This window comes from Lutra lutra, chromosome 10, assembly GCF_902655055.1.
Source record: "Lutra lutra chromosome 10, mLutLut1.2, whole genome shotgun sequence".
Lineage (NCBI taxonomy): Eukaryota > Metazoa > Chordata > Mammalia > Carnivora > Mustelidae > Lutra > Lutra lutra.
Window position 1 is genome coordinate 31277760 of NC_062287.1, and position 25005 is coordinate 31302764.

At 36.5% G+C, this 25005-nt stretch overlaps 1 protein-coding gene and 1 non-coding gene across 5 annotated transcripts in view; one reads left to right on the top strand and one right to left on the bottom strand.

The window, feature by feature from the left end:
- ARHGAP42 (Rho GTPase activating protein 42) overlaps positions 1 to 25005 on the bottom strand; it is a 299718-nt gene that overhangs the window by 101073 nt on the left and 173640 nt on the right. For all 4 annotated transcript variants that reach the window (XM_047692080.1, XM_047692078.1, XM_047692082.1 and 1 more), the window contains one exon: positions 2135 to 2236. In XM_047692080.1, the coding sequence (XP_047548036.1) occupies positions 2135 to 2236 (102 nt within the window). The remainder of the gene's footprint in view (positions 1 to 2134; positions 2237 to 25005) is intronic.
- LOC125080230 (U6 spliceosomal RNA) lies at positions 3570 to 3674 on the top strand. Its single transcript, XR_007121260.1, has one exon. It is a non-coding gene; the product is annotated as a U6 spliceosomal RNA (small nuclear RNA).

Genomic DNA, 25005 nt, shown 5'->3' on the forward strand with positions numbered 1-25005 from the left:
TCCATGCTCTGAGGAGCCACTCAGCAACAATTTGTGTTGTGGGCTATGGCTCCTGGAAAAGAAGTATGTGCCCACATGTGTGGGGCAAGTAGAGAATGCTGCTAATCATACTATAGGTTTTCCCAGGCTCCAAGTAAATATAGAACCAGAACAGATATTATTTTCTACGATAGCCTAAGCAATTGAGGGTCACTAACAAGCTAATATTAAATATAGAGTTAGGTTGTCAAGGAAAACTGAAGTATATCCTCTAGGGGATTTTAAAATTAAGATAAAGTTAGCACTTGCTTGATTATTTAAGTAATGTCTAAGTGTGGTCTCTCATATTCACCAAGAATCTGAAAAACATATACCCTTTAGAGACCCTAAAAAGCACCATTGCTTTAGAGGCATTGTATTTTTAAAATTGCACCTGGCCATAGCCCTTGGCATGGCAAATAGTGGTGTATTGGTGATAATTAGGCAAGACTTTCTTCACCAGATTATATCTATGCAATGCATTCTTTCCTAAGTTTGTTGTAGTGTAATGCCCAAAGAGGTACATAAGCATTTAAGAAGTTTGGAACCTGTGAACATAATATTAAGTTACAACATAGTACTTCATAAGATTAGATATGTCTATGAAAACTCAGATATGACTTTTCTTTTTTTTTTTTTTTTTAAGATTTTATTTATTTATTTGACAGAGAGAAATCACAAGTAAGCAGAGAGGCAGGCAGAGAGAGAGGAGGAAGCAGGCTCCCTGCTGAGCAGAAAGCCCGATGTGGGGCTCGAACCCAGGACCTGGGATCATGACCTGAGCCGAAGGCAGCGGCTTAACCCACTGAGCCACCCAGGCGCCCGAGATATGACTTTTCTTTTTTTTTTTTTTCCCGAGATATGACTTTTCTTAATGATAGTTTTTCTCCATCTTAATTTAGCCAGAAATTCTTTCCCTCAGCACAAATTGGATACTAATATATCCTATTTTAATAATAGGCACTAATAACAAGATATTATTTATCATGAACACATATTCAAATAACAAATATTCCAAATATTAAACTTTTTAAAAAAAGTTTTTAAATGAAGAAATTCAGTCCCCTCAATAAGAACATAAGAGTACAGAAAAAAAGAAGCAGAAGTAAAAACAACCTCCCATAACTTTTGACTCCATCTCACTGCATCCAAATTCTAACTTGTCAAGTATGCCTGGTGGGTAAATGTGGAGGTAAGGTAAATAAAAAAAGGAATAAGGAAAACAGAGAACCAGGTTGAATTTGATAAGTAGTTCAGTAAGGTTTATACCTTTACTAGAAAGATTAAGAGGAGGCATTTGAAAGAGGTTCTTAACTATGATACGTAGAAGTACAGACAGAAGAGAAAGAAGATACTGGAGGAGACTCAGCACAGAATAAGATTCCTTGCAAAGGTCTGGAGTAAGGCGCAACCGTTGAACTAGCTCAACAACTCCCAACCATACTGGGTTTGATGTCCATGCACTGTGTTTCAAGATTTTATTGATGCCTAGATCATAACGTCAAGAGAGTCCAAATTTTTTTTTAAATGTAGCTCATCACTGTACTGCAACTGTACTATGACTTAGTAAAAGAACTACTCAATTTTATTAGTTATAGTTAAAAACTACCAATGAGAATAAATATTTCAGAACAAAGAAAAAATTGATTGTTTAAATGCATAGAGGTTAAAATTTCTGCTGACTTGTTTTTTTAAGAAATTGAAATTTTTTTTAATTTTTTTTAAAGATTTTAAAACGTGTAATTTTGTATCTGTTTTACCCCTAATGCAAAAGCAACTCCTTAAAAGTAGATATTTTAAAAAAGCTACTCCATCAATTTGGTAGATCCTGTCTTTGAAAATATACCCAAGGAGGAAAAAAAAATATCTTATTTCATTCTTTCTCATCATTGCAGGAAATAACTAATCTTTTACTTGGAACTGTTAATATTAAGGGTCATAAAGCATGTGAAATGCTCAGCACAGTGTCTGTCCATTGTAAGTGCTCAATTAACTCCTATTATCATTTTTTTTAATTATAGAGTAGCAGATTCTGAGATACTACCACCTTTGGAAATTTGGATTTCACATGACTTAATGCTAATGTCTTGTTCACAATTCAAGTGGAAAAGCTTACCTCTTGCAAATGAGATTCCTTTTTCTTTGCAGATAAATTTAAATGTTTATCAAGAATAGAATAGTACTTTTCACTCTCCTTGTCAAACTTCTTCTTTCCATCCTAGGAGATGACAATAACAACAAAACATTCTAATTCGAGAATAAAACTGATTTTTTAACATTCCCATCAAATGTCCAAAACAAGTATTTAATAAAGATTTAGTGAGCTCCAACTAAGCACAAAACTTGATGGAGTATGAAAAAGAATGTGAAACAAGTAATTTGAATATGTATTCAAATATGTATTCAAATATTCTCAAAGAATTTCATGGAACTATATAGTATGGAGGGAGGCAGGCTGGCTACAGTAGAATCCCTCTGAGAACTTTATAATTGACTCTTAACACGAGATTCTGCTCTAGTAAGTCTGAGATAGGGCCAAGAGAAAATGTCTCATTTATGCTTTTTGGTGGTATTAGTTAGTTAATATGTGACCAGTTTGGGGAACTGCTCACACAGACTCTTTTCAAGGAATCATTATTTCACAGCTACAAAAAGATACCTGATATTTCAAACAATTCATTCTTGATGGTGAAAAATGGACTTCTAAAAGCTGGTAGCATGAAATAATGAAATAAGATGTTTCAAAGTCAAACCAAAAAGATTAGCAACATCTTTATCATATACTTATCATAACTATAATAGCTGACCTTTGCTTTTCCCTAAAATTTCCCAAAATTACATTGATTTATAGGGAAACTGTAACCAGGCTGGCCTTTTGTGGAAGAGGAGGACAACTCTACATTTCATCCTGTGGCATACTCTTATACAAATGCAAATGGAATAAAATCCTGGGCATATAAACTTCTCCATCTATAAATATGTTATCCACCAGGTAAGGGTTTTTGTTTCGTTTTGTTTTGTTTTTAAAATTTACTTACCTATTTGAGAGAGAGACAGCCCAAGTGGGAGGGGTAGAGGAAGAGGAACAGAGAATCTCAAGCAGACTCTGCACTGAGCATAGAGACCAACACAGGGCTTGATCTCAGGACCCTTGAGATCATGACCTGAACCAAAACCAAAAGTAAGATGCTCAACCGACTGAGCTACCCAGGTGTCCCAAACCAGGCAAGTTTTTTTGTTTTTGTTTTTTGTTTTTTCCATTTATGAGTCCATATGAAGTAAATACTAGGTAATCAGACTTATAAAATTCATTGGCCAAAGAAGTACTGTTACTTGCTTTTATTTTAGTGTTTCTGGAAGTATAATGCCTGAACCACTTTAATAACAGTCAAGTATTTTTAAGCCTATTCAAAATGTAAATTCCTATTTCCACCAACCAGAGGTTTGGGAATTATTATTCTTAGCAAGCTCTATGATTATCATACATAATGCTTTATTTCATTTGCTTAACTATTTGAAAGAGTTTAATAAAGAATAATAGTTAGATATGAGCTCAATTCACAGCAGCACATACTAAAATTAGAACAATGCAAAGAAGATTAGCACGGCTTCTGTGCAAGGATGACACACAAATTTATGAAGTGTGTCATACTTTGGGGGAGTAGCAAATAACAGGCTTCCAGTTTATGGAATAAATTAAGTCACAGAGATGAAAGGTACAGCATTGGTATATAGACAATGGTACTATAACACTGTTGTATGGTGACAGATGGTGGCTACATTTGTGGTGAGCACAGTATACTGTATAGAGTTGTCAAATCATTATGTTGCACATGTGAAACTAATATAACACTGTGTTGTACATCAGTAGAAAAACCAAACCATGAGAGACTGTGGACTCAGAGAAACAAACTAAGGGTTTTGGAAGGGAGGAGGTGAGGGGATGGGTGAGTCTGGTGATAGGTATTAAGGAGGGCACATATTACATGTTTAGGTAAACAATGAATCTTGGAACACTACATCAAAAACTAATGATGTATTTTATGGTGGCTAATATAACAATAAATAAATACATATATATTTGGAAAAAAAAAGAAAAATTTTAAGAAAATAGATGAATAATTGTACAGAGGGACAGGAGAAGAAGGGGAGGAAAGGAGAAAAGGATAAGAGAAGCAGGGCTCTCGCCTGTTTTTCACATTATCTGAGGTTGTCAGACTGAGATTGATAGATCCAAGTAATTCTATTTTGATCCACTGGCACCTTTGATGCTTTTAACCCACTAGGATCTAGTTCCAAATATGGAACTTTAGAAGGTTAACTGATAAAATTACACTGAATGGGAAGAGCAAGTAGGGTTGTACTGCAAAACTCAAGTCACTTTTGGACCATTTAAGAGTACTAATATGTTTGTAAATTCAACTACTAGACCTATAAATGAGAAAATTCAAAATCTCCAAAGGATTTTCATTACGTAAGGACAAAACGTGGTCCTACTAGGAGAAACAAAATTAAAAAAAAAAAAAAAAAAGTGGCATTCACATTAAAAAAAAAAAAAAAAGTCTACTGAGAAACTCACATTACAAAATGTGGAGTAGCAGACCCAAAAGGAAGCAGGGAAGTCCAAGGTTAGAAAGGGAAGAGCTTGTCCTCTCTACAGTTTTAACAAGATACCTGGGTGAACGTTTCACCATTTTTTCAGTGGAGTTTACTTTTTTTTTTTTTTTTAAGATTTTATTTATTCGTCAGAGAGAGAGAGAGAGTACACACAAGCAGGCACAGAAGCAGGCAGAGGCAGCGAGAGAGCAGGCTCCCTGCTGAGCAAGGAGCCCAATGCGGGACTTGATCCCAGGACCCTGGGATCATGACCTGAGCCGAAGGCAGCGGCTTAACCCACTGAGCCACCCAGGCGTCCCTGGAGTTTACTTTTTCATCTAGTATTTCATGCACACAATTGACCTGCCCAGTCAACCTGTCAAAAAGGCTCTCTCACTAGCACTTTTGAGCTCCTTTTCTTTTTTCTTTCCTGGCCATCTCTCCTTTGACATAACTGCTCATTTCTTCCAATTTCTACATATTCAAGTTACAACCACTTTTAGTATCCAACTCATACAGGCCTCATTCACAAGTCCCTTCCATCAACTTTTTCTCCCTTTTGAATACTCATAGAGCTTTATATATGGGTTTCTCATGGTGTTCATGTATAACACTGTAGCAGAGAAATTTATTTATATACCCTATCCTCTTTCAAACTGAATATTTGAGAGAGTGCTCAATAAATATTTAATGAAAAAGTGAAATTCTTCCTCTTATTACACTGGGCACCATAGTCCCTCACAGATATTCCATTTGTTTAAAAGCAAACAAACGAACAAACAAAAAACCAATATCCATGATACCAGGGACAATTCCACACAAATAGTTTAACTCAATCCCAATGTGCACAAATACTGGCGGGCAACCGGTTGCATTATAGTATAGTACACAAGACTGATTCACTTTTATCTTATGCTAGGGAACTTAAAATCATTTGCTATGCATAGAAGAAACTGGGTAAAGATGAAGAGAACACAGCTGCAGTGACAACACTAGTATCTTTGTTTTCAGTTGAATGTTTGATGGCATTTTTGGAAACATTAATTCAGTGCCAATACGTCAGCATTCCTGGCAATACAAAAATCATTCCCAGAGCACTTCCTGGACTCTTATTCAAACCCTAGTGCTTCACACCATCAGGCCAGCAAAAAAGATCTACTCAAAGATTCCAGTGATGTAGAAAACAAAAACACACTTAGATCTAGCATAAAATTAAAGAGCTGAGTAGGCCACAAGAAGGACAACTATAATGTGGGGAAGCATGTTCTTAAAAACAAAGAGCATTTCTCCTTGAAATTCACATCTGTCCCAAAAGCCATGATATACTCCTCATGGAAGCCAAGTCTCACTTGGACTTACTCATTTAACACCATACAGCTACGCTTATTCTTTGAGTTGTATGTTCTGGATATCAAGCTAAAAATTTACTCTGAAACAAATGCTGCAGACAAAAGGAAAAATACCCATGAGTCTTTATTAAATGCTCTATGTGATTCCTGTCTCATTGTCACAGCATGATTCAAAAAGGGAGACTCCACTATAGTGTTACATTTTCTGTAAATCCAGTTAACGATCTTTGAACTAGGTAATCATTTAAAATGAAGTCATATATATGTATGTATATATGTGTGATGTTTGGATGCATGTGAGTATATGTATTATAAAGTTTAAAAGGAGATCATCCAAAATAGCAAATTATTCCCCAAACCCAATTTTAGCTAGCAAAAGTATAAGGTAAGTTCTGGATCTGCAATCAATCTGCTTTCCAAATGACACTACATTTACTCTAAGCACAGTGGCCATATTATATCTTAGCTTCTAAGAATAGCAACAGTGGTTATGCCACACCCTCACTTTACACAGTAAAGTAAGGAATGGGAGGGAAACTCCAAGTGTCAATTTTACTCCAAATCTGTATATAGCCAAAAAAAAAAAGGGAAAAAAAAAAGTCAAATAATTATAAAAACTATAGATCTACCATGCAGATAAAAACATGAAATTATACATAATTGTTAAAAGAAGGCCAAACCAATCCCTTCCAATGACCACAAGAGCGTACCAAAGACAAAGAACAGAATCTACCACAACATTTAGAAAATCACAAATACAAATTCTCAAAATGTTATCTAATTGCACTTTTTTCTATAGACCACTGCAAAGTTTTGTTTAAACAATGTCAGCAATGTTTATTTTAATGTTGCCATGATATAAATTATTAAAAATAAAAAGTTTGAGAAATAATATATTTCTTTTTTAAAAAACGGAACACATGTGGCATTTAATGTCTTAGTCAGTTAAGCATCCAACTCTTGATTTCAGCTCAAGTAATCATCGCAGGGTGTGTGATCAAGCCCTGCTTCCGGCTCCACATGGGCATGGAGCCTGCTTAAGATTCTCTCTCTCCCTCTACTCCCCAGCCTGCTCTCGCTCTTTCTCTCAAAAAAAAAAAGAAAAAGAAAGAAAAAGAAAAAGGAAAAAGAAAACAAAAAACCACATATTTAGTTTAAAATTTATACATCAAATTTTAAGACTATTTCAATGTTATAATTATCAACCAAGATACTGTGAAATTTCGCATGCAACTAATTATGTCATGGTGTTAGTACACCTATTAGTTAATAAGCAGTTCGTGTATATTATGAAAAAATCCTTCAAGTGAATGCATAGCAGTAAAAATAATAAAAGAAAGAATAGGGGTGCCTGGGTGGCTCAGTGGATTAAGCCTCTGCCTTCGGCTCAGGTCATGATCTCAGGGTTCTGGATCAGCCCCACATCGGGCTTTCTGCTCAGCAGGGAGCCTGCTTCCCCCATTCTCTCTGCCTGCCTCTCTGCCTACTTGTGATCTCTGTCTGTCAAATAAATAAACAAATAAATAAAATCTTTTTTAAAAATAGAAAGAATTATAATTTAAACGAATAGCTAAATTCCTTATTCAAAAATATGTGGACTTCTTATAACTGGCATTGTACTAGGTATTGAGAGGATAAGTTATAGCACTGAATACCAATCCTGGCTAGACTTCTTCTGATGGTTGGATTTACTCACTCATTAGAACGGCAGTCCAGGGCGACATCATCATCTCTAAGTCCCAAAGTGCCAGATGCTAGGATATTATGACCACATGCTGCAGGGTTGTAGGAAACTTAGCAGTTAGGAATTTCCTAAGGCCCAGGAGATTCCTGGTAACCAGAAACCAAGGTTATTGAGAATCTTAGTATAGCTCACACAGCAATATCCCTCCTGTGGTAACGCTACCCAACCATTCCCAGTCTCCTGAAACACTGTCCACCAAGTCCTTCCTCCTCAATATGCTGAAACATAAACATTCCAAAAGGTCGCCCTTCTGGGTAGCTGTCACACTATAATTCACCACATCTTCCTCATTTCCAATTACCCTACCACTACCACGTGATCAAACTCACAAGGACCAAGGGTTTCATATTGGCCTTTATGAAGAACTTCTACAAACTGGAATGATTTAAAAAAAAAAAAAAAAAAAAAAAGAAAGAAAGAAATATGAAGGTGTAAGACACAGAAGAGGAAGGTCCAAAGGGTAACAAGCAAATGAAGAATTGTTAAAATTCATTAGTAATTAAAAAAAAGCAAATTAAAATATTGGGATATCACACTGTCTCAGATATTGACAAAAGTTAGAAGGTTGATTAATGCTATATGTGTATGTACATTGAGCATATATGAAGATACAGGAGCCTTTATATATTACTGGCAGAATAGTACAGTGGTGCAGACTTTTTCTAAAGAGAGATGTTGCACTACTAAGTGGCCCTAAGAACACAAAAAGTTCATAAACACAAATGAGGATATGCATCTGTGGGGACGGGAAGATAGCCAGTATATTCATTAATGGACATAAAATGAACTTGATTCAAACCGTGGAGTGCTTGGCAAAAGTCAGAAGAAAATATTAAGGGGTACCAGCGTGGTTCAGTGCTTAGACAAGCGTCTGCCTTCAGCTCAGGTCATGATCCCAGGGTCCTGGGATTGAGCCTCACATCTGGCTCCCTGCACAGCGGGAAGCCTGTTTCTCCTTCTCCTACTCCCCCTGCTTGTATTCCCTCTCTCACCATGTCTCTCTGTGTCAAATAAATAAATAAAATCTTTAAAAAAAAAAAAAAAGAAGTAAATATTAAATGTTGTTGGGTCTTAAAACACAACTCTGAGTTTAAAAATACAAAAAAGGTAAGTAACACTAAGTCATTTACATAAATTAAAAAGCAATGCATAGAAAATGGTAACAATTTTACAAAAAAAACAAAAATACACATATTAAACTAATAGGAATGGTTATTGGGTAAGGAAGAAAATGAGAATGAGGGATGAGTAAATGAATAAAACAAGAGAGGGCTATGAACTAAAGGACAATAGATAAAAAAGGAAATTAATCAGGAAACCCAACATCTGACTGACAGAATTACTGAAAAAGAAAGTGTCAGGAGAAAATTACCTAAAAAATAATAGATGAAAATTTCTAAAACTGAGAAAAAATTTTTCCATAATAAATTTTCACAGTACGTACAAAGCACAATAAATGAGAAAATACCCATAAGACATACCATCATAAAATATTATAAACCCATGGATAAAAAGAAAACCTAAAAACAGAGGTCAAATAAAAATTATAAGAAATCAGAATAATGAATCCACAACATCATCACAGGAAATTAAAAAACAGAAGGGCTGGGGAATTATACTAAAATTTCAAAGAAATAACACCTATTCTCCTGAAACTGTTTCAAAAAACTGAAGCAGAAGGAAAACTTCCAGACTCTTTCTATGAAGCTAGCATTACCCTGATTCCCAAACCAGGCAAAGACCCCACCAAAAAGGAGAATTTCAGATCAATATCACTGATGAATATGGATGCTAAGATTCTCAACAAGATCCTAGCAAACAGGATCCAACAGCACATTAAAAAGATTATCCACCATGACCAGGTGGGATTCATCCCTGGGCTACAAGGATGGTTCAACATTCACAAATCAATCAATGTGATAGAACAAATTAATAAGAGAAGAGAGAAGAAACACATGGTCCTCTCAATTGATGCAGAAAAAGCATTTGACAAAATCCAGCATCCATTCCTGATTAAAACGCTTCAAAGTATAGGGATAGAGGGAACATTCCCGAACTTCATAAAATCTATCTATGAAAGACCCACAGCAAATAACATCCTCAATGGGAAAAAGCTTGCAGCCTTCCCGTTGAGATCAGAAACACAAGGATGTCCACTCTCACCACTCTTGTTCAACATAGTATTAGAAGTCCTAGCAAGAGCAACCAGACAACAAAGAGAAATAAAAGGTATCCAAATTGGCAAGGAAGAAGTCAAACTCTCTCTCTTCGCAGATGACATGATTCTTTATATGGAAAATCCAAAAGACTTCACACCCAAACTACTAGAACTCATACAGCAATTCAGCAACGTGGCAGGATACAAAGTCAATGTACAGAAATCAGTGGCTTTCTTATACACTAACAAAGAAAATACAGAAAGGGAAAATAGAGAATCGATTCCATTTACTATAGCACCAAGAACCGTAAGATACCTGGGAATAAACCTAACCAAAGAGGTAAAGGATCTGTACTCGATGAACTACAGAACACTCATGAAAGAAATTGAAGAAGACACAAAAAGATGGAAGACCATTCCATCCTCTTGGATTGGAAGAATCCATTGTTAAAATGTCTATACTGCCTAGAGCAATCTATACTTTTAATGCCATTCCGATCAAAATTCCACCAGTATTTTTCAAAGAGCTGGAGCAAATAATCCTAAAATTTGTATGGAATCAGAAGAGACCCCGAATTGCTAAGGAAATGTTGAAAAACAAAAACAAAACTGGGGGCATCACGTTACCTGATTTCAAGCTTTACTACAAAGCCTGATCACCAAGACAGCATGGTACTGGTATAAAAACAGACACATAGACCAGTGGAACAGAATAGAGAGCCCAGATATGGACCCTCAACTGTATGGTCAATTAATCATCGACAAAACAGCAAAAATATACAGTGGAAAAAAGTCTCTTCAATAAATGGTGCTGGGAAAACTGGACAGCTATATGTAGAAGAATGAAACTCGACCGTTCTCTTACACCGTACACAAAGATAAACTCAAAATGGATAAAAGACCTCAACGTGAGACAGGAATCCATCAGAATCCTAGAAGAGAACATAGGCAGTAGCCTCTTCGATATCAGCCACAGCAACTTCTTTCAAGATATGTCTCCAAAGGAAAAGGACACAAATGCGAAAATGAATTTTGGGGACTTCATCAAGATCAAAAGCTTCTGCACAGCAAAGGAAACAGTCAACAAATCAATGAGGCAACCCACGGAATGGGAGAAGGTATTTGCAAATGACAGTACAGACAAAAGGATGATATCCAGGATCTATAAAGAACTCCTCAAACTCAACACACACAAAACAGACAATCATATCAAAAAATGGGCAGAAGATATGAACAGACACTTCTCCAATGAAGACATACAAATGGCTATCAGACACATGAAAAAATGTTCATCATCACTAGCCATCAGGGAGATTGAAATTAAAACCCCATTGAGATACCACCTACACCAGTCAGAATGGCCAAAATTAGCAAGACAGGAAAGAACATGTGTTGGAGAGGATGTGGAGAAAGAGGAACCCTCTTCCACTGTTGGTGGAAATGCAAGTTGGTGCAGCCACTTTGGAGAACAGTGTGGAGATTCCTCAAGAAATTAAAAATAGAGGTTCCCTCTGACCCTACAATTGTACTACTGGGTATTTACCCCAAAGATACAGATGTAGTGAAAAGAAGGGCCATCTGTACCCCAATGTTTACAGCAGCAATGGCCACGGTCGCCAAACTGTGGAAAGAACCAAGATGTCCTTCAATGGACGAATGGATAAGGAAGATGTGGTCCATATACACTATGGAGTATTATGCCTCCATCAGAAAGGATGAATACCCAACTTTTGTAGCAACATGGACGGGACTGGAAGAGATTATGCTGAGTGAAATAAGTCAAGCACAGAGAGTCAATTATCATATGGTTTCACTTATTTGTGGAGCATAACAAATAGCATGGAGGACAAGGGGAGATGGAGAGAAGGGAGTTGAGGGAAATTGGAAGGGGAGGTGAACCGTGAGAGACTATGGAATCTGGAAAACAATCTGAGGGTTTTGAAGGGGCGAGGGGTGGGAGGTTGGGGGAACCGGGTGGTGGGTACTAGAGAGGGCACGGATTGCATGGAGCACTGGGTGTGGTGCAAAAACAATGAATTCTGTTAAGCTGAAAAGAAATAAAAAAATTTACAAAAAAAGAATTATGCTATGAAATTTGCTAGATTCTGAAGAAAAATTAATTCTAATCTAGATTTACTATATCCACTTGAAATGGCACTCTAGTTTTGATGGTAGAATAAAAATATTTACAAAGATATTAAAAAATATTATACATGTACCATTTCTCAAAAAGATAGTGAGAGATGTGCTACAGTAAAATGAAGGAATAAACCAAAAACCAAAACATAGGATCTAGGAAAACAATTCAAACAGGCAGAGGAAATTCCCAGAATTAAAATAATATGAACTTCCATGAAAACAGATGGACTAGTAAACCTATGAATGTAGCCAGTTAAAATGAGTTTCAGGAGGAATGACTCTTTAAAAATAAATAAATAAAACAAATGTATCTAATGTGTTCAAACATACTAAGATATGTTTTGTAATTATGCTTGTGCATTTGAGAAAAGAGAATTTTATGCTGATTTTACGAGCAAGCCAATTATTAACTCTAGGAAAAAAAAACATGCAAGAATGTAATCATAGAACTTGGTATGGCTTACCTATGAACAATAATTTCAGTATTATATAAACACTAACCACAAGTTTTAAAAAACTTGACTATATATTTGGAGGACGGCAGGAGCAGAAATACATATGGAGTAGCAGTGGTTGTGGTGCTGTAAAAGCATGTAATATTCATATTCCATTGTAGGTAAATTAATCTAATAATGTCTAAAATTAAAGCAAAATATACTAGTTTATTGTTTAGGAAAATGGAAATTAATGTAAAATAATAGTTTAAAGAATTAAAAGTGCTTGACTTTGTGGAACAGAACTTTAGAGCAGAGAGATCGGATAGGAAGCTCATGTATTTTATAATTTATCAACCTTCACACATTATTAAATTTTTAAAAACTTTGTATACGTTCAATAAAAATGAAATTCAATCTAAAAATAGGAGGAAAATAGAGAACTAACTTGCAGAGTGGGAATATATAGAATATATAGGAAGGGGTACAGAAATATAAATGTTAGAAGGCTACTAAGAAAGGGATAGAAATTAGAAAACAGGGGGGAGAAAATTTTCTATGGGTATGCTAAACCTTGGTCACAAATTAGTTTTTTATGAATTCATTAATTTGAGCCTTTATGAAATCCCCATTTTGCAACTGGTACTGCTACTTAGGCTGACTAAAGCTGAGAAGAAAACTGAAAAAAGGGACCAATCTTTCTTAAGTGACTGCAAAGTGGTAGTTTGCATACCAGAGCTCCACATGCAAACCCTACAAGGTAAAAGTAAGTATCCTCATTTCACAAACATGAAAACATTATCAGAGAAGAAAAGCAATCTGAATGAGATCACAGAGTTTATAATGGACAGAGTGAATAACTAACTGAAATCAATCACCTAGTTCCAAAACCCGTTATTTACACAGTGAAATGCAGCCTGGAGAAGCCTGAAAATGCAGACTATAGCACTTCATTTTAACTCCCTTCTCCTTAAGAAAAAGGCCAAGGCAGGGCAGGGAGGGGAGGGTCTGAGGAAGGAGGCAGAGGAGATTAAGAGAGTAGAGAAGACTTCTGTTTCTGATTCAGGGTGTAAGGAGCTCAGCGGCTGCTGTCCTGTCCTAAGAAGAAGTAAAAAAGCTGAACAAACTGAAAGATTAATAAATCTTCTTAGATGTTTCAGAGTAATAAGGTCACAGGGCAAACCACTGCCCCCAAATTTAGAGGGCCAGCTAGGCAGATACAGAGAATCATAATTTACTGGAGCAGAAATCCCCCTGGAAATCTATACTGGGGTAGAAAAACATGAACTCTAATTAATTAGAGAACTGCTGTAAGCTCAATATGTAAGTCTAAGAGGTAAAAATTCCAGGGGGCCCACTCATACAGTTCCCCCCGCCCAACCTCCCCATACACAATTTTGTTAGTTTTATCCCTAGGAGCTCAGGGAAATTCTCAGTCAAGAATAGAGAAAAATCCCCTCCTGCTGCCTACAGTATATATAGAGAAATAACCATTTTAAAATATGCCAGAGCATTCTGTTCTTCTTGGGAGAAACTATTTTACCAGTTTCTATATATTAGGGTCTTTTTTTTTCTTTTAGATTTTTTTATTTATTCATATGAAAGAAAGTGAGCATGTGTGAGTCAGAGCAGGAGCAGGAGGGAGGGTCAAAGAGAGAGGGAGGAGCAGGCTCCCCACTGAGCAAGGAAGCCTGAAGCAAGGCTTTATCACAGAACCCCAGGATTATGACCTGAGCCAAGGCAGCTGCTTAACTGACTGAATCACCCAGACACCCCCATACTAGCATTAAAGACCTGCGGGAAGGCAAATGTCTAACTCCCAACACCCTCTAGCCATTCTGTCTCATCTAAGGCGGAGAAGAAAGGAGCTGGGAGGCAAACTGAGATGCACTGGTAAAGTTCACAGTCCAGGAGCATGGGTTCACCAGTTCTCGGACCTCCTCACACCTCACTACTAACATAGTAATGGCCTAGTTTCTCTTGCCACATACATCATGCCCCATTTCCAAGAAAAGGTGTAAGACATGCTAAAAGGCAAAATAGGGTGTGAAAAGGCAAAACAAGTAACAGAAACAGAGTCAGATATGATGGCAAAAATGTTAGCATTCATTAGACCAAAAGGGTCTTTTGTTTTTTTTTGTTTTTGTTTTTAATTTGAGCTAAGGGCTCAAAAGGAAAAGTAGATAACATGCAGGAACAGATGAGTAATAAGTAGAGATGGAAATTCTAGAAGAAATTACAAATGCTTGATATAAAAAACACTGTTACAGAAATGAAGAATGTCTTTGGAAGTAAACTGGACATGGCTGAGCAAAGAAACTTAAGAATGTTTATTAATAGAAATGTTAAATGTAAAATGTTTATTAATAGAAACTTCCAAAGCAGAGAAAAAAAAAAAAAGACTAAGAACAAACAAACAAAAACCAGAACATCTAAGAATTGTGGGACAACTACAAAAAGAAACAACAGAAGAAATAAGCAATAGCTAAAGCAATAATGACTGAGAATCTTCTCAAATTAACATCAGACATCAAACCACAGATCTAGAAAGCTCAGAACCAGGTAGGTGAAGCGCCTAAGAAAACTATACCTACACATTACACATTCAAGCTGCAGAAAATCAAAGATAAAGAAAAAAAAATCTTGAAAGAAACCAGAGGAAAAACACTTTACCTAGAGGAACAGAGATGGGAATTTCAACCATCTTCTCCTCAGAAAGTATGCAAGTTTAAAAAAAAAGTAGAATGAAATATTTAAAGTACAGGAGGAAAATATCCCAACCAATCTAGTTTTCTACAACCTCTGAAATTCTCCTTCAAAAGTTCAGGCAAAATAAAGATTTTTCTCACACTGAGGAATATTTGTTGCCAGTAGACACAACTTATAAGAAATGTTAAAAGTTCTTCAGGAAGAAGTAAAATGATATAGTCAAAAACTGGGATACATACAAAGAAAGAGCATCACAGAAAGAATAAGGGAAGGTAAAATAAAAACTTATTTTTCTTATTCTCAGCTGAGTTTACATAATAACAACTTCTTCAAAATAATAGCATCAACAATGTATTCAATTCTGTATGCATACATAAATGTTTGTCTATGTATAACTGAAATGAAGGACAGCAATGGTATAGGGACAGGAGGAAGGAATTAGCAGTATTTTGTTATTATAAGGTATTTGCACTATCTATGAAGCAGTATAGCATTATTTGAAAGTGGATTTGGATTAGTTATAAATGTATATTGAAAATTCTAAAGCAACCAGCAAAAAAAGTTTTAAAGAAAGTATAATTGATATGATAAGAAAGGAAAGAAAATGAAATACTATAAAACACTCAAATAAAACAAGAAAAGGCAGAAAAAGAGTAGGAGACAAAAATATAAACAAAGAATAAGAGCAACAAATGGAAGATAACGAATATGGTAGATACTAATGCAACTATATCAACAATCACTTTAAGCATCAATGTGCTAAATGCACAGATTAAAACACAGATTGTCATAGCGGATCAAAAAATGACTCAATTATATATTGTTTATAAGAGCCAACTTTAAATATAAAGACATATACATTGAAAGTATAGGAATAGAGAAAGATATACCCTGCTAACACTAATCAAAAAATAGCAAGATTAACTATATTAATTTCAGAAAGAGCAGACTTGAAAGCAAAAAAAAAAAAAAAAAAAAAAATCGGGGATAAAGAGGAGCATTACATAATGATAAAGAAGCCAGTTCTTCCAAAAGACATAATCCTTAATGTGTATGCACTTAACAGCAAAGCCTCAAAATATGGAGAATAATAGAGCTGCAAGGAAAATAGGTGAATCCACTATCATAGTTGGAGACTTCCACAGCCGTCTATTAGAAATGGTCAGGTTCAGCAAGGAGAAAAATCAGTGAGACAGTGAAACTCTATGGCACCATCAGTTGACTGGATATAATAGACATCTATAGAGCACTTCATTCAACAGCAGAATACACATTCTTCTCAAGCTCACAGGGAACATTTCTCAAGACAGGCTACATGCTGGGCTATAAAACACATCTTAGCAAATTTAAGAGAATAGAAATCATAAAATGCTTGTTCTCAGACTAAAGTGGAATTAAACTAGAAATCAATGACAGATAGCTGGGAGAAAAAGTACACAATACTTAGTGATTAAACAATACATTCCTAAATGATACATGGTTAAAAGAAATCTCAAAAGAGATCTTAAAATAATTTGAACTAAACGAAAACACAACTTACTGAAATTTGTGGGATGCAAGTTTAGAGGGAAATTAAAGCACTAAGAAACAGTAAAGGAAACAAATGGATGAAACAGGGACAAAGGGAAGAGAGGATGAAAGACAAGAAGAAGCAGACAAAGTACTAATGTTACTTTAGACCTTGGGAGAGGGAGAATACTATTGAAATTTTTTGGTGGTTTTTGATTGTCGATCTTCTCTGACCATGGGAAGTCAGGGAAGATTGGAATCAGGAAGATGGATAGTGTCGGGTGTATCTATAATGTAATGGGGTCTGGTATGACACTATGGGGAAACCTAAGGTTACACATGTGTTGGAGAGGATGTGGAGAGAGGGGTGGTGCAAACACAATTTGGAGAACAGTGTGGAGATTCCTCAAGATATTAAAAATAGAGCCTTCCCTATGACCCTACAATTGTACTACTGAGTATTTACCCCAAAGATACAGATGTAGTGAAAAGAAGGGCCATCTGTACCCCAATGTTTACAGCAGCAATGGCCACGGTCGCCAAACTGTGGAAAGAACCAAGATGTCCTTCAACGGACGAATGGATAAGGAAGATGTGGTCCATATACACTATGGAGTATTATGCCTTCATCAGAAAGGATGAATACCCAACTTTTGTAGCAACATGGACAGGACTGGAAGAGATTATGCTGAGTGAATAAGTCAAGCAGAGAGAGTCAATTATCATATGGTTTCACTTATTTGTGGAGCATAACAAATAACATGGAGGACATGGGGAGATGGAGAGGAGAAGGGAGTTGAGGGAAATTGGAAGGGGAGGTGAACCATGAGAGACTATGGACTCTGAAAAACAATCTGAGGGTTTTGAAGTGGCGGGGAGTGGGAGGTTGGGGGAGCCAGGTGGTGGGTATTTAGGAGGGCACATATTGCATGGAGCACTGGGTGTGTTGCAAAAACAATGAATTATGTTACGCTGAAAAGAAATAAAAAAAAAACAAAAAAACAAAAAACCTAAGGTTACACAACTCTGCATACAAGGCAGGATATTTGGAAAATTACATTCAGTAAATTTAGGGATTTCCTAATTAAAAGTAACCCAAATCTTTTCTTCATGCCAGCACTGAAATGTCTCTGTTTTTCTTGGATGACAAAGGACTTAAAGAAAAATCTAAGTCACAAAATTCAAAAAGCTCTGAAAATATGGAAGGAAAAACAAATGTGGAGATATAAGACTATAACAAAAACTGCTTATAACAAACACTGCATCCAACTGAAAAAGGAGTTGAAAACCATAACAAGTAGAAATTAATTAATATGACATAATACTTTTTTAGTCCAAAATTCCTAGAAAACCAAGCCGGAGGCACAGCTTGCCTGCTATAAGCTTGCATGCAATTCTTAGTAAACAAAAATGAGGGAAATAGGAAAGACAGACATTGAAAGAAGGATGGAAAATACAAGTGTTTATTACTGAACTAACCACAAAAGCAGGAGGAAACACAGCCAGATGCTCAGGTAATATGGCACACCCTCTACTCAGCTTTTACAAAGCCAACACAACACCTCAGGACATTTCTAAGCAAGATTTATCTGCCAGTTCCATTCTATACTTGACCCAAATGCACTCCACTACAACAAGAACTCTCCTGCACATCAGACTGTTTTTGTTAATGAATATGACCATAAGCATTTGGTGGCAGCTTCTAGAAGACTTCCAAAACTACTCAGTGCTCCTGTTTCTTCAACCTTTCCTCCCCCAAGGGGAAAAACATGGTCAAACCTGCATTGTAAAATGACCTCCCTGCTCACCTCCTCTGCTCTTCTTCCCTGACTTTTACCCTTGGGATAACCTCTTCTTATTTAAAAAAAAGTGCTTTTTTTCCCCCTAAAATAAAAAGATTTTATTTATTTTTCTGAGAGAGAGAGCAAGCACAAGTGCGGGAAAGGGGCCGAGGCAGAGGGAAGGGAGAGTAGGCTCCCTGCTCAGGGGATCCCAGGATCCTGGGATCATGACCTGAGCCAAAGGTAGATGCTTAACAGACTAAGTCACCCAGGTGCCCCAAGAGTAGTGCTTTTAGAAGAATAGTTCCAGGAGAAAACTGAACTATTGCAGGTATTTCTATATAAGATCTAATTTGCATAAGCAGACTGAAGGGCTCCCCACTATAAAGATGAGAGAGAAACAAAGAGATGGAGACAGACATTGGTTTTGATTGACTGATATTAACAGTGTTGAGGCTGAAGAAGACTATAAGCTAATATGGTACCTCCCACATAAAAAAAAAGTCCATTGTATAAATGCTGAATGAATGACTTATAATCAGCCAATTCTGTGAAACTATGACTGTCAGTCATAGCTATCCTCTGGGGGTTTTTTGCTAGTTGTACTATCCTGAACACTTAACCACTCTGGGATCTTAGTCAGCTTATCTGCCACATATAAAAGATTTGGGATTCCACAACTTCAGGTCAAACATCCTGGAAGCAAATACAGCATAAAGAAGTAGTTGATGACTTAAAGCCCAAAATGGATGATTCTCTGGAGTTGCAGTATGTAAGCTTTTCCTAACACAGCCACCATAAGAAATACCTTGGAAGGTTGTTATTGAGCTACCCAGTTGCCCCTCTAAATGCAGTCACTGGTGGTATGGCCTTGCCTACTGGCAAACAATCCCTACTCCACCAAGATAAACATTAACAATTAGGAAGGTGGAGTAAGAAATACCTACTCTGGCACTTTTGGTCAGTGCTCTCTTGGCTGCTCATTTGCCTTATTAAGCTTGGGGTTTTTTACTTCATTGGCAAAAATCCCTTTTTCAAAATTCCATATTAACTGATGAGAACAGTGAAAAGCTTAAAGGAAAGAGAGAATTCTCAGAAGGTTGCTGCTTCTGAAGATTGTCAGTCTGGATGGTAGTGCTACCACTTGGCACTTCCAAGTCTCACGGTTTAAGCCACAGACTTAAGAACAAAGCACAATTTTCATTCACAAAAAATACATTTTTAAAAATATTTTACTTTACAATTTCAGCATTCAGTGCTATGTGTGCCTGAAGTTTTAGCTACATATCATGTTCTTTATAATCAAGAAGTCCCTTTGTTATATAAAAAAATAATAAGAACACTTGGGAAATGCAGTGTATATAGTCTAGAGTCACTATCTTGTCTCATGTGAAGTTACCAACACTAGTATTCTTACAGCTCACTGAAGTCTAGACTATGTTACTAATTATGCCAAATATCCCAGGGCCAGTCACACCTAATTTTCTTAAACTGAAATATACTGAAAGACTATTTGGTAGAATACATTCAGACACTTCTTCAAAATATAAAAGTAGAAATATGGATGACTGAAAAGTCTTTATTTTCACTGAAATACAACCATTCTAAAATTCAAAACTGTCACTTTTAAACAATGATTAATTATTTCTTATATCAACAAAAATACCAGGAGAAAAAAAAACGGACTTTGGTTAATAAAATGTGCACTTAACTCCTCACAATGAAGTTACTCATTATTTTCCAAGAAATAGTTAACAAGTGCTTTTAATCACAATCTTAGTCCAGTTTTCTTTTTTTTAAGATTTTATTTATTTATCTGACACAGAGAGACACAGTCAGAGAGGGAACACAAGAAGGGGTAGTGGGAGAAGGAGGAGCAGGCTTCCCGTTGAGCAGGCAGCCCAGGGCTCTATCCTAGGACCCCAGGATCAGGACCCGAGCCGAAGGCAGACGCCTAATGACTGAGCTACCCAGTCGCCCCTCTAAATGCAGTTTTAAGATTCAAACAACTAAGTTGTGAAAATGAACAATGGAGAAGGCTAAAATAAATTTTTCTATCAACTGTGCACAGTGCTTGATTTAAGAAATAGTTATGCTTTACTAGGAAATTTATGAAGTACAATTAGCAAAAGTAATTATTATGGGGGGGTGGGCAGAGGAAGAGAGAGAATCTTAAGCAGCCTGTATATCCAGTGTGGTAGGGCTCCATCTTATAACCCTTAGATCATGACCTAAGTTGAAATCAAGAGTCGGATGCTTAACCCACTAAGCCATCCAGGCACTCCAGCAAAAGTAATTCTTAAAAGCTTAGTTCTGTAGTCACAAGAAATGCAAAATTAATAATTACTAATAATCTGTATTATTCTTTCTTCCAACCATTAAGAAACCAAACCATAAAAATAAATATTTAGGTATTATGATTTTCATAGATTGAAATATATCTCCAAGGATGCCAATCACTCAATGGAAGATAAGTTTTATATTAAAGGATATATTAGTTTTCTTTTCAGTTAATTAAATGGAATTGAGTAACCATCTGTACTATTTGTCAATTATTTGTGATTCTATGTTTTTCCTCACCTTATCTGTTTATGGCCTATTGGTCATTCCCTGTGGCCTATTTCAAATAAGTAAAAAGGAAAGTTTTAGCCCAACTTAATCTATTTTATATATCATTAACAATATTCTAAAGTTAATTCCAAAGTTCATTTTAATGCAAAGGCTAACAATAAAAGTTATTTGTTCTTTCCTATAGTCCAAATATTCTCTCTCCATATCATGTAGGCCAACTTCAATCACAGACTAGGAATATCTGAAAGAAATTAATTTACAGTAATATAAAGATAAAATTTAAAACCCAAAGACTCCAATCCTTTAAACACACACACACACACACACCTAAATGTTTCTCTAAAGAGCAGTGTTGTTTGAGTAAGCATTCTGTCATTTATCATAAAATGATCTCTCAACTCTTCATGGAAATCATATTATTCAAATGTTCCTGGCATTGTAGTGAACATATGATGAGCACCAGGAGGGAAATCTAAGGTGAAGGAAATAACTTACAAGTTCTTTTAGTTGCTTTTAAAATACAAGTGTGTCGTATGGTAACCACCTGTTCTCCATCTCCAGTTGAAGAAACAGAAGGAAATGGGCTGAGTCTGAGATATTTAGGTTAGTTATAAGGAAGAATTTTTAAACTACTTAATATACCTGACTATGTTGGTAGACATGAGGTAATAACAATAAAATGTGACCAAGTAAACCAGAGAGCTTCTTCCCGAGAGCTCAGTCACAGACGATATACGGAAACCCAGAAATAAAATGTGCCTCTAAGGGCTGACAGAAATCAATAGCTAACTCGACAATATTTGACAATTATGATGACTGACTGAAAACTGACATACTAACACTTTCCTAGAAGCTGCTATAAGGTCTTCTTCATGAATTTCACATTCTTCATTTGGTTCTAGATAGATAGCGCACATAGTCAGTTCCATTTGTATTTACAAAGACGGCTTCTTTTTTATCATGCTTTCTAGACCTAAACACCAGATTTTGCTGTGTGAATTAGAGATAAGCCTACAGCACCATTTGTTTGAACTTGAATCAGTATTACTGACTAATTAGGAAATATAATACTCAAAAAGCAGACTGCTCTTGGTTAAAATGTGATACAGATAAGGAGCTACCAGTAAAATCATCTGTTTTCAGAACATCATACTCCCAGGGCATAGGTAGCTTGCCCCAGTCCTGCTAGTTCCAAAATAAGTACAGAGAAAGCCTTATCTTTCATGGTACCTGACTGTCGCAACTCTCCCAGTGTCTCTGTCCATTTTTTTTTTTTTTAAAGATTTTATTTATTCATTTGACAGAGAGAGATCACAAGCAGGCAGAGAGGCAGGTAGAGAGAGGGGAGGAAGCAGGCTCCCTGCTGAGCAGAGAGCCCGATTCGGGGCTCGATCCCAGGACCCTGAGATCATGACCTGAGCCGAAGGCAGCGGCTTAACCCACTGAGCCACCCAGGCGCCCCTGTCTCTGTCCATATTACATAAGGCTTTTACTTCAGGACATTTTACTATATATTTTTCCTTTTAGTGCTTTTCTCTGGGATCATCTAAGAAAGGTTATCTTTCCCCGCAAACATCCTGATTTATTCAATGATACTAAGTACTCAGGACACTAAGGCCCATATATGAATAAGATATACTGCCTATTCTGGAGGCCCTCGTAGTCTAGTGTAGGGAAGACACAAAGCAAAGCAAAGCAAAGCAAAACAAAACAAAACAAAACAATCAAATACAGCAGTGATGACTAGCTCATGATCAATGTAAATTAAGACATGGGCTAAAACCAAAAAAGTAATTTGAGGGATAAATTATGGCTGCCAAACTCTTCTGTACATCCTAAGAAGTTTTAAACTCTAGACACTATGTTTACTTTATTCAGAGATTTTTTTTTTCACTGGGACAGAGAAGATCAGACTTATTTTATTAAGGGAGATTCCTCTGGCAGCAAAATAAAGGTAGCATTTAAGGGGAAAGTATAAATAAAAGATAATTGGGGTCTGAAATAAGACAATACAGGAGTAAGTACAAAAGTACCAATTTAATAAATCTTTCATGACTTGGTGGCTGTATGGACATGAGGGGTGATGTCAGGCATAAAAAATAACGAAGATTTCTGGCTAGAAAAAAATTAGGACATTTTTATGGTTACTCCATGAACTGAGATCAGGAAACCTGTCATTCTTTCAGACTCCTCCTTTTCCTTAAACATATACATCCAGGGTGCCTGGGTGGCTTAGTTGGTTAAGCATCTGCCTTCAGCTCAGTTCGTGATCCCAGGGTCCTGGGATCGAATCCTGCATCGGGCTCCATGGAGCCCACTTCTTCCTCTGCCTCTCTCTCTGTCTCTCATGAATAAATAAAATCTTTTTTTTTAAGATTGTATTTATTTATTTGACAGCGATCACAAGTAGGCAGAGATGCAGGTGGGGGGGGCAGGGGAGGGGGGGAAGCAGGCTCCCTGCTGAGCAGAGAGCTCAATGCGGGGCTCGATCCCAAGACCCTGGCATCATGACCTGAGCCAAAGGCAGAGGCTTTAACCCACTGAGCCACCCAGGTGCCCCATACATAAAATCTTAAAAAAAAAAAAAAAAAAAACTGCATCCATTGGTCCTATCTATGATTTTTGCCTCCAAAATACAGAAGTAGAATAAAGTTTTAAAATATATTTCATGTGGTATTATATGCAATTAATGAATTGTTAAACAGTACATCAAAAACTAATGATGTATTATATATCAGTTAATTGAACATAATAAAAAAAAGAAAACAAAAACACTAATTCAAGAAGAAAAAAATAAAATATATTTCAAAATTAATGCAATAATTTTGGACTTTGAGGTCTCCCAGATAAACTAATTAATACCTACCTGGTCTTCCTTGCAGGTGTTGGTCCTTCTTCTGTTATCCATACTTTAGCTAGAATAATTAATCTAAAACACAGTTCCTTCTAGCATGTGCCTCTAGGTAAACGGTTCCCCAAAGCTAAAGAACAAAATCTAAACCTCTTAGTAAAGCAAACAAGGCCTTTCAGAATGCAGGACTTCTATCTGTCTTTGGTCTTATCTCCAACACTTCCAACTTCCTATCTTATGCTCTAGTAATACCAACGTTCCTGAAGTTCTTCCCACATACCATTATAATCTCTTGCTTGCTTTGCCTCTGCTCTTTGTTCTGCCAGAAAAACCCTTCTTCCTCTGCCTAACTCTCACCATCAAGACACCTCTACGATCATCTTTCCAGAGACTGGTTTTTCACATTAGATCAAGTGCCCTTTGGTGTCCTCAAAGAACTTTGTTATCTACACATACCTCTGACTAAGCATTTATCATGGCAAATACATAAACGGTCTGTATTTTACCCATCAATAGTTGCTGACTTTGAGTTATAACCTATGGCTTACCTGTCTTTGTACCTCTAGGAATAACAAAAATGTCTACCTGCCATGCAGAAGGTTCATAAATGTTTTTAGACCTAAAGATCTGAAGACTATATACAAATAGGAGCAACTGAGAGATGAGGGGGAAGAGAGAAAAGGACAGGAAAATAAAAGAAATTTGCTATGGGCTGCACAGCCTTTTGTTCCTGATCCATCTGTGAATAAATGCCCTATGAAATATTTTCTTGGAATTATGATTAAGCCATAAGCCATGTTTTTGGTGATACTTTCTTTTGTGGGGTTGAGAATTGCGATACTGTCCTATAGTAATAAATACATATTTGGTCTCCATCCCCACTTCTGGCACAAAGCTCCTAAAACTACCTCGAAATTCCCTAAGAATGCTAAATATGTCTTGATATTCAAAATAAGACCACCTCAATCGTACCTGAGTTTATAATAAGGCAACTTTTGAAAAGCCCCCAAGGAGGAGGGCAGGTTGCTAGTGGAGCCACCCATGTGATTATAGGACTGAAATTTTCAGTCCTACCCTCTTGTCCCCACCACAACCTACAAGGAGGGGAAAGGGGCTAGAAACTAAATTAAACCACCAATGGCCAAT